This window comes from Toxorhynchites rutilus, chromosome 3 (genome assembly GCF_029784135.1).
Source record: "Toxorhynchites rutilus septentrionalis strain SRP chromosome 3, ASM2978413v1, whole genome shotgun sequence".
Lineage (NCBI taxonomy): Eukaryota > Metazoa > Arthropoda > Insecta > Diptera > Culicidae > Toxorhynchites > Toxorhynchites rutilus.
Genome location: NC_073746.1, coordinates 94,892,682 through 94,912,953, shown reverse-complemented (window position 1 = coordinate 94,912,953; position 20,272 = coordinate 94,892,682). Strand labels below are relative to the sequence as shown.

The following is a 20,272-nucleotide window of genomic DNA, read 5'->3' as shown; positions in this document are numbered from 1 at the left end:
TAAACCCTCTTAAAGCCAAAAAGAAGAAGAAGAAGAAACTTCTTGAAAAATTATGACAGATACTTCGATAGCTTTCACTCAGTCGACCCTACCGACTTGCTTAGTATCCATGATAACTAAATAGAGCTAACTAGCAAAAGTTGGTTCAATTCGAATTGGGAATGGAGCCCAATAAGAATAAATGAAAATGAAAAATCATCGGATCCTATAAATGTTCAATTCATATTTTTTCAAGCTATTAATAAAAAATATTGAATTACTTACCAGAAAAATCAGTCGAATCAGCATCTACATCGAGTGAACAACTACCAATGGAATCTACACTTCTATCCATATTCCGCTCGAGGACTTCGGATAGAAGCCAAATCTCCCACTGCTACACCTCCTGTCTGTCGTCCAGCTTTTTTCCAATAAACCAGAAAAAAAGCAATCACTTGCTGAACACTCAGGCCACTATATACAAATCGGATTCTACGTTTGCACTAACTCTATAACCCTGTTTCAACACCGGAAGCTGTGAGCAATGTTTCAAAACATATGAGCATTAGCCGATTACAAAGCTTTGTACCATTCGGCACTGTAGAAGCGTTGATTCGATTCACTATTTTTTTTGCAACACAGACAAATTTATCACACTCGTACACTTCGTTTTATTTTTTATCTTTTCAGATTTGTCGCATTCATTTAAACAGAAACTGCACTCACATAGTAATTAAAAAACACATCGGAAATTTGAAAGCTTGCCAACTTTGTTTCACCTTAGAAAAGCGCACGATTGCCGCTCGCCCGGGGACACCACTTTCGATTGCGGGGACGCTTCCCTGTCGCCCGGATTCCTGACAATATCCAAAACACGAGCGTATCGATCGGATGCGGCAACTGCTACCGCGTTGCAACTTCTACTACTTTTACTGCTGCTGTTGCCGGTGGAGTCGCTGCTGACTGCCCGTCACAAACCGCCTATAATTGAACATTCTCCGCGCGCGCGATCTGTGGGCGGCAAGCGAGTTCCCTCCTAACAAATTCTCTTACTACCCCCGCCTCGCGCTCTTCAACGGGGTCTACTACTAGTTCGCCCGTCGCGTTAACAGCTCTCGGATCTCGGAGCACAGTTGCTGTGTGTCTCGAGGTGAGGATCGCTCTGGAAATGGAGAGAAAGAAATAAAAACATACATAAATGAAACCCGTCTAATGACTGCGAGATCGTTTTCGAGGCAAACATACACACAGGGGACACTCATGAAAATTATGTTTTTTTTTGTTTCTAGCGTAGATCACCTAGCAGTTATCTGTTTTGCTGAGGAAGCGACTTAAGTGAGAATGGGGTCTTTCATACAAATGAAACACAAATTTCTGCATTACTCGAGAAATAATCAAGCAAATGAAACCATTTGAAGGTTTTACGGTGCAATAAATGTTTTACGGTGGTTAGACACTCCACCTCCACCCTAAGGGGGAGCTGCCATTCAAATGAAACACAAATTTCTGCATTACTCGAGAAGTAATCAAGCAAATGGAACAAAATTTGGCATATGGAGATTTTAGGGAGCAATAAATGTTTTCATAGTGGCTTGACTCATTAACTCGAGAACTGATCAAACAAATGGAATCAAACTTAGCATATAGAGGTTTTAGGGATCGATAAACGTTTCTATGGTAGTTCGACACTCCCACCCCAGTATAACTCGAGAACTAATCAAACAAATTTAACCAAAATTGGCATATGGAGATTTTAGTGAGCAATAAATGTTTCTACGGTGGTTCGACACACCTATCCCCTCTCTTAAGGCAAGGGGGTTGCCATACAAATGAAACATAACTCGAGAACTAATCAAGCAAATGGAGCCAAATTTGAGATATGAAGGTTTTTGGGTACAAGAAATGTTTCTATGATGGCATGACACCCCTTGCTCCTCTGGAATGGAGAGGGGGTCCCGAAAAAATAATACAAATATTTCAAACAAACATATTCCAATTAAACATGACAATTGAAAATTTTCGGAAAACTCTGAAGGAAAATGGGAAAATTCGAAAAAATCAATTCGCATGGGTTCTACAATTACATATTGAATAGCGTTGTTAGTCTATTTGATGTTTGCGCTGACGAAATTGATCTGTGGAAATGGAAATGAAAGTGGAAATGGATTTGATTGTGATAAAACGCACTCCTTTGTCTTCTTCTATCTATATAAATAAAATTGGATCGCCGAATGTGTTGATAAGAGCAATACTCGAGAAAGGAATTGTCCGATTTAGGGCTGTCTTTATTCTATAATATTTTCTGTATCAAACATTTATTCTATGTAACGGACATATCTTGCACGAGAATTGTGTCTGAAATTAATCTGATATTATAATGTCGAGTTTTAGTAGAAGTACTGAAATTTTACAGTAAAAAATAATTTTGAGTGGTAGATTAGAAGATCAATCAATGAACAGTTCTGTGATTGGACCCATGAACGTGCGCTTAGTAAGAGAACGTGGATGTGATAACGAAAAATACATTTTGGGCGGGACGAAGTTTGTCGGGTCAGCTAGTAACATTATAATTATGCAGCCATTCGAAGTAAAACCGATATAGTGGATCTCAGATTTTCGTCAATTGTGGTAATTTTGTTATTTATCGCAAAATATTAAACCCGTATTTTTTTTTTTTTTATTAGGGTGCCCATTTCCATTTTAGGGTGGTCCGAAAATCAAATTTTTCCACTTTTCCCAAAAACAACTTTTTTTTTTAAATTCATAACTATTGAACCACTGAACCGATTCAGATGATCGATATATCAAATTGAAGCCAAGCGGCATATCAAATTGAAGCCAGACGTCATTCTTGGATAAAAAGGAAAAATGAGTTTTTGGACCACCGGTTAACTTTGAAAAATCATATCTCAAAAACGAAAAAAATTTCACATCTGATATCGAGATATGTTGTGTAAAAAATCCTCAGCTTTCAAGCAAAAATATAAAAAAATATAGTGCCCTCTATTCCAAAACCATGAAAACAACAAAAAACAACTACAATCAATAATAACGAAAACAAAATACATTAATACTGCAAAATCAATAACAAACTAAAATTTAAAAAAAAATAAAATAAAATAGTAAAAGGCTAGCTCATTGGCTTTAATTTGATATGTAGAACATCTAAATCGGTTCAGTGATTCAAAAGTTATGAATTTTTGAGAAAAGTAATTTTGGGGAAAACGTTGAAAAAAATGATTTTACGGATCACCCTAAAATGGAAATGGTCACCCTAACAAAAAAAAAAAATACGGGTCTAATATTTTGCAATCAAGAACAAAATTACCACTTTTCATAGAAATCTGAGAACCACTATATCGGTTTGGCATGCAATGGCTGTATAACATTATAATTTTAAATTTAAACTGGCAGCCCTTGATGTATTCCTACGTCTCTCCGGTTATTTCCCCGACATTATTCTCCCGTCTTCTTTTTATTTCCACAACGCACTGGACCGATGAGAGCGGTCGAATAATGATTTCGGATAAGCACTCATTCATATTTTTGAGTCTTTTCATCAAATGTCCAACATTAACTGGGATTTTCGTTATGAAAATTGAACCCTTTTCCCGGTTTAAACGGAAAGATGTATTTTTTTCGAAAAATCCTATAAAAAGTACAGGGTCCCTTCAATCACGACGACATAAAAACAGACATTTTCAATGTTTCGTCTGAAAGTAACCATTTGAGATACATGCTCAAAATGGGTATTCCGGAGCGTGTGAGAAACACGCAACAACGGCCGATTTTGTTATGTAAAAATATATGTTATGTTATATATATATATATATATATATATATATATATATATATATAACATAGTATATATATATATATATATATATATATATATAACATAACATATATTTATATAACTATATATATATATATAGCCTAAGCCCCCTCTTGTACAGTTTTTACGTCAATGATATGGATGATTGTCTAACTAGAGACTGCATGCTGAGACAACTTGCAGACGATGGAGTTATTTCCATCACGGGTACTAATCCCGTCGTTCTGCAAAAGTCGTTGCAAGATACCCTGAACAATCTGTTCACGTGGGCCCTCAAGCTGGGTATCGAATTCTCTACGGAGAAAACTGAAATGGTCGTTTTGTCTAGGAAGCACGAACCCGCCCAATTCCAGCTTCACCTATCCAGCAAAACGATCCAACACTCTGTTTTTCAAATACCTGGGTGTATATTTTGATTCTAAGTGTACCTGGGGGAGACACATTGCGCATTTGAAACAGAAATGCCAGCAAAGAATCAATTTTCTCCAAACAATTACCGGAACATGGTGGGGTCCATCCAGGAGACCTCATTCAGTTGTACAAAACAACGATATTATCAGTGTTAGAATATGGCAGTTTTTGCTTCCGATCAGCTGCCAGGATTCATATTCTCAAGCTGGAGAGAATACAATATCGTTGCCTGCGTATATTGCATTCGACACATACGATGAGTCTCGAAGTTTTGGCAGGAGTACCCCCGCTTACTGTTCGGTTCACAGAATTATCCTACAGATTTCTCATCCGTTGCAAGATCATGAATCCATTGGTGATTGATAACTTCGAAAATCTACTCCAACTGACTCCTCAGTCAAGTTTATATACATATTATATACATATATATATATATATACATATATATATATATACATATATATATATATACATATATATATATATATATATACATATATATATATATATATACATATATATATATATATATACATATATATATATATACATATATATATACATATATATATATACATATATATATATATACATATATATATACATATATATATACATATATATATATATATATATATATATATATATATATGTCAAATGATGTCAAAAAATGTGCTGTATATTTATATAGAGTGTACAAGACCGACGATCATAACCGGCGAAAGAGTTCAACAATTATTTCTAGAATAAACCTTGAGAAATCAGAAAGCAAATCCAAAATTTATGACACTAAATCCATATTGTAACTGTCTGTATAAAATAATCGCCGAGCGTTCTGCTAAAGAATGTACAAAAAAAAACATCACAAATCCACCGTTTAAGCTGGATTACATTGCCGACAAAAGCATTTCTACCCATATTCCAATACTTTTCCAACTTATTCCAGCTTATATAGCTTATAACGCCCTACGATAACGAACGCACTTGGATGCGACAGAAGCGGCACCGAGATATAAATTTAGATCGCACTTTGAACTGCCATCAAGCATTAGTAGCGTTTTCATGGACAGGAGAAAAAAAACCAATATGAACGCGTACAATCATCGAAGGACAAGGAGAACAACAAGCGACGCGTGCTCCTAAAGTCGCATGTTGGGGAAATGCATCTAGGACAAACTCTTGCTCTTTTGCTTTCTTGACGACGGCTGGTTGCTGGTGCAGAAAAAGAACCCAAAGGCATCCATCCCTATGAGCGACGTTTGCTGAGCCGCAGAGTAGAATGTTAAGCCGTGGATTTAGATTATAAATAGATCGCTCTATTTCTGGGCGGGCCCATCGCGCATCTCCGCGGCCGAGAATGCAGCTTAAATGCAGCCGAGATGTGAGTGTGACAAAATTCCCTGTGCGGTTGTGCGAGGAAATACGTTTTCTGAGATAAACTCGGGTGTAAAGATGGCTTTATGAGGGTTTTTGAGAAATTGATCTGCAAGAATAGACGCGAATCTAAATCCACCGATATTTTATATTTCCGGCTAGCAATAATCAAAACTGTATTTTGACCGTCGTATGCACGTTAACGCCATCGTTCCGTGGTGGTATTCTTCAAACAGCAATTATTTATTCAACGAGATTATTACCATCCGCATCATCATCATCATCACCACTTACACTTGGTCACTGAAATAAGCTGACATCATTTGACGAGCGTACAGGTTGCGTGAACTGGCTGTACGTTTGTGATCTTCACCTAATGCAAGTGACGACGACTGTTTGTACACTGCCTCGGTGTACCATAACTGATCTGATTGAATCACCAGTGTTGTATGAAGCAAATGTTGCATGTGGTCACGTGAACAACGCTTTTCGACCTGATGGCCACCATCATCGGCGCACAACAGGAACAACAGTGAGCACGCAACGGCTCGAGCAGCTTTCGGTTTCATTAACGAACCGCCTACCGCCTACCCTGAATCACAACAAATCTTGACGTAATCGGTATTTGTAGAGACAATGATATTCGATGCTGACTTTTAAATTATCTCACCAGAACCAAAAACTAAACTACCGCGCAAGAGGTGGCGTAGGTTCTGCGCGAAGTGCATTAAGCTTTTACTTTATGTGCGACGCGCGCAAGAGACGACGCGTGGTCAGACTTGTTTCCAGCTACACCCACACTCGTTATCCCATAGTCTCAGCCGCCCGGTGACGGTGCGCCAGAGCGGAACCGGTGCAGATAAATCTTGCAACGAATCTTGCATCTTACGCCTCTCAATTCACTCCCACCAAAATGCCATGATGTAAAAGTATCAGCTCTTTCTTCGAGGGCTGTGCTGAAGGGGTGGATTGCTCAAAATGGGTATTCCGGAGCGTGTGAGAAACACGCAACAACAGCCGATTTTCAAAGTCAGGAAATTTCATGAACTGTGGTAATAAAACTATTGTAAGGAAGTGATGATTCAGTATGATTTAGCAGTATAACAGGCTTTCGACACGATTAACATATCATCTCAGAGCAAGTCAGCTTGCACTAAGGTCTCGCATCAATATACCAGGAACAGTAGCGCATCAATATACCTTAACTGAAAAAAAAACATTTGAAGAAGCCACGCTTTGCCTTCGATTATGATATACTCGCTCAATCTTTATGACCTTGAGCAATACCGTACCATCCAGAGTTCCAAACCATTTTGCAGTGTCTACGAGGGTGAGTTGAAAAGTTTTCGGTCTGACAAAGTAAACTTTTTTCCATCGCTTCATTTTTTTTACTTACAGGAGTACTATATTTTTCATACCTTTTTTTCTTATACAGTGATAGAATTTTTAAAGATCGATTCGTGAAGTCCCTCGAAACACTGATTTACAGCTCACAATTGATTTGACTTCCGAGCCATTTTTCGAGATTACAAAACAGATAACAGTCGCTGGAGGCTAAATCTAATATTAAAATTTATTGTACAATTTAGAATGGACCTTTCTGGATGGAGGTGAGAGATGTAATAACTTTCAGCTGGCATCCTAGAAATCCTCGTTGTTCTTTTTTTTTATCCAAAATATATATTTTTATTAAGGCTCATATGGCGTCAGCCTAACGGGGCCGGGAGTTCAATATTTCGACAATGTTTGCTTACAACTATGTTAGTAATATGTAACCGATTACTCGCGGTTGGCTCGAGGTTAGTATTACAAGTGTTCTCATAATTGGTATGTTGCAGTCTTCGATGCTCTGTACGTGTGCCCGACACGGGATACCTCCTATTGGGATGCAGCTGACCATTAATCAGCAACGCCCCCCTAGTCTGTACCCCATATCTAGCGTGGTGCGTCTTTCTCGACTCGAGGAATCCAGGATAGAATGGTCACTAGCCGGCGCAATCATCAGCTCGTGTAGAGTTGTCATAAGCGGTACAACCTTTGGCTCTTGTTGAATGATCAGTGGACTGCACAACCTTTGGCCCGTGTATCTGTAAAGAGTGTGTGTATGTATTGCCGCGACTAAGTAAAAGTTTATCGTTTGGATAGGAGGGATATGAAACGGGGACACAACGAAGGAAACATCATTAAACGTTGACATCGGCGTTTCTGAGGAACAGGTATAGATGAAGCAGAAGATCAGGATCACGGCTACCTAAGATATCCCGGACGGGGATATCCGATTGTCTGCCTTGTGCTCTCAGTGCTCTAGAGAGCTGAGAGCGAGCAGCATGGAACCGGATACACGACCAGACTACATGCTCGATGTCGTGGTAGCCATCGCCACAATCACAAAGATTGTTTGCTGCGAGCCCAATGCGATAGAGATGCGCGTTTAGGTTGTAGTGATTGGACATAAGCCGAGATATCACGCGAATGAAATCACGACTTACATTCAGTCCCTTGAACCATGCACTCGTCGAGACCTTAGGGATAATCGTGTGTAACCAACGACCGAACTCATCTTCACTCCACATGCGCTGCCAACTTACGAGCGTATACTGACGAGGAATGTGGAAAAATTCATTATAAGCAATTTGCCTTTCAAAAAGTGTGCCTTCTAAAGCGCCCACCTTAGCTAGCGAGTCCGCTTTCTCATTCCCCGGAATCGAGCAATGAGAGGGAACCCATGCTAAGGTAATCTTGAATAAATTTTCGACCAAAACACTCAATAGTTGTCTTATTCTTGTTAGGAAATAAGATGAGCATTTATCAACTTTCATTGAGCGGATTGCCTCTATTGAGCTGAGACTGTCTGAAAAAATAAAATAGTGGTCGATGGGCAATGTTTCAATGATCCCTAATGCGTAATATATCGCACCCAGTTCAGCGACATACACGGAACAAGGATCTTTGAGTTTGAAAGAGGCACTGGAATTTTCATTGAAGATGCCGAAGCCAGTGGACCCGTTTATGAATGAACCGTCAGTAAAGAACATTTTATCAGATCCAACTTTCCCATATTCTGCCGAAAATATCGGCGGAATGAAATCGTGATCTGGGATTCCATGGATTTTTTGTCGCATGGACAGATCAAAAGTGACAGAGGAATTGCAAAAGTATGGGAAGCAAACTTGGTTGGAGATGCCTGGTGAAGGGTGCACGTCGTGGGTAAGGTACTCATGGTATAAAGACATAAAACTTGACTGAGGAGTCAGTTGGAGTAGATTTTCGAAGTTATCAATCACCAATGGATTCATGATCTTGCAACGGATGAGAATTCTGTAGGATAATTCTGTGAACCGAAGAGTAAGCGGGGGTACTCCTGCCAAAACTTCGAGACTCATCGTATGTGTCGAATGCAAACACCCCATGGCTCGTTGTTCTTGTTGTTGTCCATTTTTATATGATTTTCGCGTCAGACTACCGTTTATTGAGAATGGCAAATAAAAAAAACATTTGACGTTTTTTTTTTAAATAATAGGAGTACCGGTAAGTTTATTCGTTTTTTTTCAAAAAAAAATAATGCTTTATTCTGCAAAAATTGTTACAAGTTTAATATTCAAATATTGCCCATCGCTAGTCACAACTTTTTCCCATCTTTCTGGCAATTCACGGATCCCTTTGCGGAAATAATCGACCGGTTTGTCGGCTAACCACGAATCGATCCAATTTTTGACTTCATCAAAATTGGAAAAGTTCTGGTCAACCAGGCCATGTTGCATCGATCGAAAAAGGTAATTGTTCGGTCTTTAATTAGAAATCCAAGTCCAATGGTATTAGCATTTCCATTATTCCCACCTAGTATCCCATCTATTAACCTCGAGTAAGCCGCGGGTAAACGGCTCCCATTAATACTAACAAAAATACCATCTAGAACCTTCTAGTCACCCTTCGTTCCAATGTTTCAACTAAAGCTAACAAAATGCCAAGAACCTTCTAGTCGTCCTAATAAACACGCCTTGTAGAATCTTCTAGACGCCTCTTGTCTCAATGCACATTTTCCGACAGCAATAGCCACAACAACAACAGGCTCATTATGCACATGGTGGTGCGCGCTGATTGGCTGATTGGAATTTCAATGCAATAAGCTGACGCAATCGTTCGAATATAAAAGGAGACAGTCTAGAGCGAATCAAATCATTGTATTCTTGAATATAGTAGCGCTAACATTACAGAAGTGGAAAAAATATCGAAGTTAAGTTAAAGTTAAGTTTTTTTATTCATACGTGGATAGAGACAAAACTGTCTTTTTCAAGACACCCCGAAAGAGTAAATTAGCCCATCCAATACAGTCCATTTCGTAAAGTGAATTGCGCCCTAAAGAGTGCCTCAACCGAGGTTACTGTTTGGAAGAGGAGCTTCAACCGAAGCTCGGTGCTGTTTTCCTAGGAGGAAAATCCGAGGATTTCCTATCGTCCCATCCTTGCAAATGTTCAACCGAATAGTAGTAATCGGACGAAGCAATGTCTAGAGAATACGGCGAGTGGGATAGGACTTCCCATTTCAGCGTTTCCAAGTATGTTTGACCAGTTTCGCGACAAGCTGCAAAATAACTTCATCATGTCTTTACTCGCATTGTGGCCGTTTTTCCTTCAGTGCACGGCTCAAACGCATCAACTGTTGTTGATAGAGGTCCCCCGTAATGGTTTCATTCGGTTTTAGCAGCTCAAAGAACACCACACCCAGCTAGTCCCACCAAATAGACAGCATAACCTTGAATATTCCGCGCGGCCGTCGGAACATGGCCGGAGTATCCAGACGTTGCCGGAAGTTTAGGGTTGTCGTAGTGGACCTACTTTTCATTACCAGTAACGATTCAATGCAAAAAACTCTTTCTTTTATGCCGTTAGAACAGTTGTTCGCACGTGAAAAAACGGCGTTCGACGTCTCGTGGCTCTCGTGGCAATGTCCTATCTTTCGGATCATTCTAATTGCTTTTAAACGATCGGATATGGTTTGCTGAGTGTATCTGCAAGTTCTTGTTGCGTTTGTGACGGATTTGGATCGAGTGAAGCCTCCTACTCTTCATCTTCAAACTTTTTTGGGGTGGAGGCGATCTGGCGTAGTGGTAACATCCATGCCTCTCACGCTAAAGGTCACGAGTTCAATTCTCACTCCCGACATTCTTCCAAAAATGGAAGTAAAAGTGACGAACCAGCCAAAATGAGTTGAAAGTCACTATAATACAGATAAAAAAAAAAAAAAAAAAAAAAACTTTTTTGGCGGTCCGGAACGTTCTTCGTCTTCCAAGTTAAAATTACCACTTTAAAACCGTGCAAACCACGTTTGACATGTTCGCTCAATTAGAGCATGGTCACCATAAACTTCCACCAAAATGCGATGACATTCCGCAGCTTTTTTCTTCATATTGAAGTAATGAAGTAACACTCCTCGCAAAAATACTCTCGTTGGTACGAAATTCGACATATTTGAAGTGGCAAAAGACTATGTTGTTTACGCTCCAACTTTTTGACATATACCGAAAAAGACGCGCAATGACAGTAGCTTTCCAACGAATGTCTGGAAATTTGATTCACTGGAATAATGTTCAAGTTACGCCATCTGTTGTGAAACCGAAGAAACTTACCGGTACACCTAATATATACGGACGAATTTCATAACAAATGGAACAAAAGGCACTGACATACGCGAATTAGGCTTCTCCCTTGCACATTGTACCGGGTTAGAGTATAAAAGATGATAATTGCGAAGTCCAGAGTCTTCGGACCAGAGACCAGTCAACAGTTTTTCCCGAAGCACCCTGAATGAACTTTAGATAGAGTTTTATGTTAAGCTTTTTTATAACTAACGAATTATCTTTGTAGTTTGAAGGCCTTATAATAGAACAAAAATCAACAAAAACAATCTCCTCTAATTCCAACAGTCAATCGTATAATCAGCATATGATGAGTTCCGATTCAGGCAAGTGATTCTTCAGATTTTAATTTAAGAAATTCAATATATGGTAAGTGTTTGTATTGTTCCGATCTCTTCGATACAAGAAAGTCAATTCTTAATTTTCGTTTTATTCTACATTCTGTCAAATATATATTAGGAATCAGTAATTCTAAATCTTTCGACTGAAAATTTTTATTTTTTAAGTTGGTACTACTTTTAATGATCTTAATGTAAATGTCGACCGCGATCTGTCATTTAGTTTGTTTACAGCGTCATTGCAAACAAGTTGTTTTTTTCCCGGCAATTTTTTATATGGTGTTGTCCATTCGAAATTCCTTCCGGAGGGCCAAACGGTCAATAAAGAATATGAGCTTGGCGTTATAAGACGTTTGAGAGAGAAAATTCGTCGCAAACGGGCAGATTTGTGGAAGGGTGACACTCGAATTTTGCACCACGATAATTCACCAGCTCATCGATCATTGTGAACGAATTTTGACCAAAAATGGCACGAATGTGATTAAACAAGTGCCGTACTCTACAGATATGGTCCCGCGTGACTTTTTCCCATTTCCGAAACTCAAATTACCGCTTCGTGGGACCCGTTTTGAGAGCGTTGAAGACATAAGAACGAATTCGCTGCGTGAACTGAAGGCAATTCCTGAACACAGCTACAAAAAAAATTTCGATGACTGGATCGTTCGTTGGAAAAAAAAATCTCTAAAAACATAAATTCCCGTATAATGTAGATAGATTGAACCATGGTTTCAATTCTCAACGTGATGAACACTGTCCGATTTGTGAATCGAATCAACTCCAGTGTCTTTTCGAATGAGGATGTAAGGATGTGATTTCATTTAGTTGGTACATTTTGAAAGCATCCTGGATAAGCTGAAGCATAAGTAAATGATGCCATCTGGCGTAAAAACCCTTTTCAGGATATAATCTTTGAATTATTCTCGACATGGTCGATAACATACCACTATGTTAAAGCTGTATTTGATAGACACAAAGGAAACAATGTCAGTCAGTATTCTTTATGGAACGATAAATATTAACATGAAACTATTACAAGTTATGGTTTAAAGTGCCCAAAAATATTATGATGTGTTGACAATTTTTTTTGGAGACACATACACTAAATGGTAGGAGAGAGGGAGGCAAATTGGCGACGTTAAGCTTTGGCGAGCCCTGGATCTTGGATTTTTTTTTTAATGATGCTGATTCATATAGCCTGAAGTGTTTTCTATCATATTATCTATTGGATGGGCAAAAAAAACTAAAAATCTTGTCCACCCAAAAGCTTTGCACAAAAAGCGTCGAATTCGCCATCTTGCCTCCACGTGGAGGCAAGTTGGCCAATATGGTTTGGTTACCTGAAAATCAACAAAATGTAATAACAGTTATTTATTTATCCTTGGTTGGAACAGTGGAAATGCCATTTTCATCAACACTGTAAATATCACACGCAGGAAAACGATACTGAGCTCGTATATCTCCCAAAGTTCGAAAAAATAAGTCACAATTTTCTTTATTGAACGCCATTAATCGAGCCGCTGAGGTATTTTCTGGCTCTCTCAAAGATAGCTTATGAGCCTTCATAAACATTTCAACCCATGACCGTCCAGCGCATGTTCCTTTGAAAGAGTGATCTATGCCATTTTTAACCGCAAACGAATAGGCAATTCTTCGGAGCTGGATTTGAATGAGGCTTTAAAGCGGCCTTTATTGGACGACGTATCTTGCATAAAGACGTTTAATTAATTTATTGGACGTTTAATATTTCTTGCATAAAGAACATGGAAACGCAAATGCTGAATTGAAAATCTAACCTCCATGTCTGGATATTTTCGTCAATAGCGTCTCAAAGTTGGTCCTGGCACACCGAACTGTTTTGAAGCACCCAGAACAGACAAACCTTCTTCTATAGCTTTCATAACATTCTCCAAAGTGGTGTCCGACCAATATTGGTCTCTTTTTCGCTTATAAGTTCTAACCATCTGCAATAAAAAAAACAAAAATTAACACAATGTTGCAGTTCGCCAACTTGCCCCCAAGCGACTTTTTAAATAAAAAAAAATTAGCTGAGAAAAAATCATGATTGAAACTCGCCGGAAACAAACAGATTATGTACAATAGAGTACCTTTATCATGTAGAAAATTATTTTGAAATTTTAACTTTTCTCATAAAGTGGATAATGAAATTTGAAAAAACGGAAAAAATAACAAAATCACGATTTTTCTCATTTTTGTTTTTCACTTTTTTGGTGATAACGTTTTCGGCAGAGTTACCGAGTACAAAGTTTAGCCTTGTTATGATGCATATTCAGTAAAAAGTAGGTGGCGCTACCTTCATTACAACGATTCAAACTACCGATTCGTCATCTTGCCTCCCTCTCCCCTATAACTATATTACTTGAAAGTTTTGAAAAAATCAGAATTAAAGTTTCTCTTGGATACACCTATAAATTAAAAAAAATATAAACTTTTCTCAATTCTTGTTCATGCCATAAAGGGTGTGTCACATCAAATTGCATCACGGAAAAAAACGCTGTAGAAATTCGCCCAGTAGACCGATCCTTTTGAAAATTTTAGACAATAAAATAAAAACTATTAAACAACTTTTGGCATTTTCTTTTTATTCATACTTCGAGCCCAAGCCCGTATGCTCGCACCTTCCTCTTTACCCCGTCCATAAGGTTCTGTACAACGTCAGGTTGTAGTTTTTTTGAACAGAAATCCATTTTCTCTTGAAGTCCGCCTCCGATTTGACAACTTTTGGGTTCTTCCGGAGGGCCTGCTTCTTAATCGCCCAACATTTATCTATTGGGCGAAGCTCCGGCGCGTTGGGCGGGTTCATTTCCTTTGGCACGAAGGTGACCCCGTTGGCTTCGTACCACTCCAACACGTCCTTTGAATAGTGGCACGAAGCGAGATCCGGCCAGAAGATGGTCGGGCCCTCGTGTTGCTTCAATAGTGGTAGTAAGCGCTTCTGTAGGCACTCCTTAAGGTGAACCTGCCCGTTTACCGTGCCGGTCATCACGAAGGGGGTGCTCCGCTTTCCGCAAGAGCAGATCGCTTGCCACACCATGTACTTTTTGGCAAATTTGGATAGTTTCTGCTTGCGAATCTCCTCCGGAACGCTGAATTTGTCCTCTGCGGAGAAGAACAACAGGCCCGGCAGCTGACGAAAGTCCGCTTTGACGTAGGTTTCGTCGTCCATTACCAGGCAATGCGGCTTCGTCAGCATTTCGGTGTACAGCTTCCGGGCTCGCGTCTTCCCCACCATGTTTTGCCTTTCGTCGCGGTTAGGAGTCTTCTGAACCTTGTATGTACGCAGGCCCTCCCGCTGCTTGGTCCGCTGGACGAATGAACTTGACAAATTCAGCTTATTGGCGACATCCCGGACCGAACTTCTCGGATCACGTCTAAACTGCTTAACTACGCGCTTGTGATCTTTTTCACTGACGGAGCATCCATTTTTGCCGTTCTTCACCTTCCGGTCGATGGTTAGGTTCTCGAAGTATCGTTTTAGTACTCTGCTGACCGTGGATTGGACGATTCCCAGCATCTTACCGATGTCTCGATGTGACAACTCCGGATTCTCGAAATGAGTGCACAGGATTAATTCACGACGCTCTTTTTCGTTCGACGACATTTTTCCAAATTTACGAAAAATTGACAGTGAAGCATGACCAACGTGATCTATACACTCTTATCTGATTATAAGCGAAAGTTGAAGATTTAATTCCTAAAAATTAAATTTCTACAGCGTTTTTTCCGTGATGCAATTTGATGTGACACACCCTTTATGTAAATTATTTTGCTTTTGAATAGGAAAAACCTAACAGCTAGTTTTTCGTTCTATTCACATAACAACCAAATATACGGCACCAAGTAATCACATTTTCCGTTCAAATAATTTCAACAGAGCGCAAATCATAAAACACCGTTCCGCACGCAGTTATGATTTAAATTTAACATTAGCCGCAATTTCTCCGACCACTCCTAATTGAGACGAACTTCGCGTGGTCCGCAAAAAGTAGACACAGAGATATATGTACAATTTGTGCTGCCTATCGCGCGGTAAACACACGCACGGTACATTTCCAGCGACCGCGACCGGCGGTTGATTAGTCTAATTAGACCACACAGCGGTCATGGAAGACGACATCACCCCGCCCGGTCGACCGGAATTTGTTTAATGGAGCACGAACGTTGACACTGGTGCGAGTGAAGCATATAAAGCGAGCGTTGTCAGTTGTCGTCATCCGTCACGGATTGAGTTGACCCCGGACGTTACGAAATGTCGAAGAAAATTAAACCTAACCCCTTGGCTTCATCATCTCAAGCGTAGAACTGGTCTTCTTTATGGAGACAAAAAACTGGAGCCAATCACCAAAAACAAGCTACAACAGAAGTAGCCTACCTCACATACAAGAGCCTAGTCTCTGCAAGAATTTCCCATAACCATAGTCATATAATGGAGCAGCACCAGAAACAAGCCGGCGTTCGATGCAATAAACGCCAAAACATGAAAGACTGAAGCATGTACACGGATGACTTGCCGACGCGTCGTGAGTTGCGGCAGCAATACGGTGGGGAGGTACAATCGACCGCAGCATAAAGTTCATCACATTGTGTGGTTTTGCCAACAATTTCCTGCCGTCGGGTTTTGTCTTACCACTTGCCGGCCTGCCTATAGCGCAACAGAAGACGGCAGCCGTGAGGTCTGTCATGGCTGTCCGCCGCAGAACCACACAGATTGCATAAAAGTGCAAACTGTGGCTCCTGCCGCGGAACCACAATTCCCGCACCACCACCGCAAACTCTGGTGGTGCTGGATGAATTGTGAGTTATGTTGGCGTGGAAATCAGTTGCGAAACTTCGTTCTTTTTTGTCTCTACGAAGAAAAACTTTTTATCCGTACAACGTGCTCGTGAAGTCACTCTGGAAATTATGGATCGGTAGGGCCGCCCGGTAGAAGGAAACGAAAAACAAACTTCATGATGGTGGCGTAGGTGGATGACCTCCCCAAAGATGACAAGTGCTGAAGTAATAAATTATGGAAGAAATAGAGGTCCGTTATGCGTATAAATTTTATCACGTTTGCAGTACCCATCGGTATGTATCGTTGACTTCCGCATGGTTTTGCGAGTATGAAACAATTGAGACATGGAAAAAGACGCAAAATCAAGAAAAAAAAATTTATAAATAGGATTGGATGTGAAAAAAAATACAATATTTCAGAAAAAATACAAAATTACAAATTACACATATAGCATCAAATATCGGAAATTAAATCAAACATGTAGATATTTCGTTAAAAAAATATCGTTTGAAAATTATGATAACCAGGAAACCTAGGAACAGGAAATTATCCGTTGTTCCTCATTTTTGTTTCAAACTTCCAGAACTTTCTTCCAGATTTAGGAATATTCAAACAGCAAATCGACTGGCAGTTTCAAAAACTGTTACAAGCTTTGAACATTTCGAAACAAAACACACAACATTATGTGTCATCACATGTCAGCTTTGCAATTGATTGTAAGTTTTTCTCAGCTATGAACCACCATAATTTAGACATGATTAAAGAAGAATCATTCAAAAAAATCAAAATGGCATATTTATCAATAATGACCCTGTGCCCTTCAAAGTAATCCCGGCGTATTATTTTGGCACAACACAGTTGTAAAATATGATAAGCTTAAGTATCACTTTCTCATTTGTTGAAAACAACGTGATTTCCAAGTTGTACTCAAAACCCCGCGTCTCTTTTCAATGATCGAAAAAAAAACCTGGTGAATCTCGTTATTTTAAATCTTCATTGGAACTTTGCTAGTTTAAATTTGTTGGTTTAATTCTTGTCTAGAATATAGAATTTCGTTTCTGCACCTCCTTGTTTGAATAAAAAAAATCCCGCCAACATTTTCTCCATCTTGGAGAAACTAAGTGAGGAGAATAAGGGGTATGTGAAACAGGCTGGAACCCCATTTGTGTTGCGACCACAACTGCTGATCTGGTGCGTTGTCGTGATGGGAATGGAATTTTTTTGTGTTTTTCTTGCATTTCGGTTTCGAAACGGTCCTATAGCGATGAATAATATGCATTTGTGATAGTTTTACCCTTTTCCGAAAGTCGATGAGGATTATTCCTTGCGAACCCGAAAAGATAATCGCCATTACCTTCCCAGCCTAAGAAACGGTCTTCTTTGGCGCATATTTCCCCTTGGTAACCCATTGTTTAGATCAGGGGGTTCTCAAACTTTTTTGGGCAATAAACCCCTTTTCCAGAATGAAGTAACTTCCTCAGACCCCTATAGCCAAATTTCATTGGAAACCATATCTTTAGTTTTTTTTCTCACTGAATTACTATCAATTGGCAGACATTGCAGTTAGTTAAATGAGTAAACTTAACATTATTTTCTCATGGAGGCGATCTGGTGTAGTGGTAACATCCGTACCTCTCACGCAAAAGGTCACGAGGTCAACTCTCACTCCCGAAATTCTTCCAAAAAATTGAAGTAATGTAACAAACCAGCCAAAACTGTTGAAAGTCACTATAATACGAAAAAAAAATTCTCATCATATTCAATAAAATAAATAGAGATAATATTTAGTAAATATCAAGTGTAATTAAGTGTAATAACCGTTGGGTTTGCGTGGTTTTGCAAAGGTAACTGATGAAACTACATACATAATTCTATTTTGTTCTCGTGAGAATAATACACGAGAGTTTTCATGACCACTCCACGCGGAAGCAGAATAGAAATTGATGCTCTTAGATATGATTGCATCACTGAAACCGAACGCACAAATCTTCCTTCGCTCGACCGCAATTTCAGGGCAAACATTCCTTCATGACCATTCCATGCGAAAGCAAAACAAAAACTGATGCTCTTGAATACGAATGTATCACGGGAACCGAATGCCCATATCTTCCTTAGCTCGAGCACATTTGCAAGCGAGTAAAAGAAATCACAACATGCATGCATTCGCGATGACGGTTTCTCCAGGTGCCTTGATTTTGTGTCCGTGTTCGGGAATACATTCCGATCACCACAAAAGCAACTATCATCAATGAATTAGATTGAGGCCCGTTTACAAAGCAATTTTTAAGCTATTGAAGCGATGTTATGGACCAATAAGTGACAATCATATAATTCGTTGACATTTTATTGTTCGAATGAAGTGATTATTATACCACTCCATTCAGCCGGTAAAGAGGTATTAATGTCACTCTCTCGTTTTCGAAACATTGAATTTACACCCCAGTACAGAAATGAAAGACGTAGTCCTACGTCAAAAACATTCAAATCGCGATCCAATCTATCCGCAACTACCAAAATATTACGCAGTTGTAATTTTGTAACTTTGAGTGAGCTGTAAACCACGATGACGACCAACCATAAAGGGTGTGTCACATCAAATTGCATCACGGAAAAAACGCTGTAGAAATTTAATTTTTAGGAATTATATCTTCAGCTTTCGCTTATAATCAGATAAGAGTGTATAGATCACGTTGGCCATGCTTCACTGTCAATTTTTCGTAAATTTGGAAAAATGTCGTCGAACGAAAAAGAGCGTCGTGAATTAATCCTGTGCACTCATTTCGAGAATCCAGAGTTGTCACATCGGGACATCGGTAAGATGCTGGGAATCGTCCAATCCACGGTCAGCAGAGTACTAAAACGATTCTTCGAGAACCTAACCATCGACCGGAAGGTGAAGAACGGCAAAAATGGATGCTCCGTCAGTGAAAAAGATCACAAGCGCGTAGTTAAGCAGTTTAGACGTGATCCGAGAAGTTCGGTCCGGGATGTCGCCAATAAGCTGAATTTGTCAAGTTCATTCGTCCAGCGGACCAAGCAGCGGGAGGGCCTGCGTACATACAAGGTTCAGAAGACTCCTAACCGCGACGAAAGGCAAAACATGGTGGGGAAGACGCGAGCCCGGAAGCTGTACACCGAAATGCTGACGAAGCCGCATTGCCTGGTAATGGACGACGAAATCTACGTCAAAGCGGACTTTCGTCAGCTGCCGGGCCTGTTGTTCTTCTCCGCAGAGGACAAATTCAGCGTTCCGGAGGAGATTCGCAAGCAGAAACTATCCAAGTTTGCCAAAAAGTACATGATGTGGCAAGCGATCTGCTCTTGTGGAAAGCGGAGCGCCCCCTTCGTGATGACCGGCACGGTAAACGGGCAGGTTTACCTTAAGGAGTGCCTACAGAAGCGCTTACTACCACTATTGAAGCAACACGAGGGCCCGACCATCTTCTGGCCGGATCTCGCTTCGTGCCACTATTCAAAGGACGTGTTGGAGTGGTACGAAGCCAACGGGGTCACCTTCGTGCCAAAGGAAATGAACCCGCCCAACGCGCCGGAGCTTCGCCCAATAGAGAAATATTGGGCGATTATGAAGCAGGCCCTCCGGAAGAACCCAAAAGTTGTCAAATCGGAGGCGGACTTCAAGAGAAAATGGATTTCTGTTCAAAAAAACTACAACCTGACGTTGTACAGAACCTTATGGACGGGGTAAAGAGGAAGGTGCGAGCATACGGGCTTGGGCTCGAAGTATGAATAAAAAGAAAATGCCAAAAGTTGTTTAATAGTTTTTATTTTACTGTCTAAAATTTTCAAAAGGATCGGTCTACTGGGCGAATTTCTACAGCGTTTTTTTCGTGATGCAATTTGATGTGACACACCCTTTACTCAATGAAAAGTCCGGCGGTTGAAACCTC

The 20,272-nt window shown here is 39.9% G+C and overlaps 1 protein-coding gene across 2 annotated transcripts in view; it reads right to left on the bottom strand.

The window, feature by feature from the left end:
* Nucleotides 1-20,272, bottom strand: part of LOC129775616 (serine-rich adhesin for platelets-like) — a 109,919-nt gene that overhangs the window by 48,914 nt on the left and 40,733 nt on the right. For both annotated transcript variants that reach the window (XM_055780570.1, XM_055780569.1), the window contains one exon: nt 265-1,141. In XM_055780570.1, coding sequence (XP_055636545.1) covers nt 265-334 — 70 coding nt within the window. In that variant the 5' untranslated portion in view covers nt 335-1,141. The remainder of the gene's footprint in view (nt 1-264; nt 1,142-20,272) is intronic.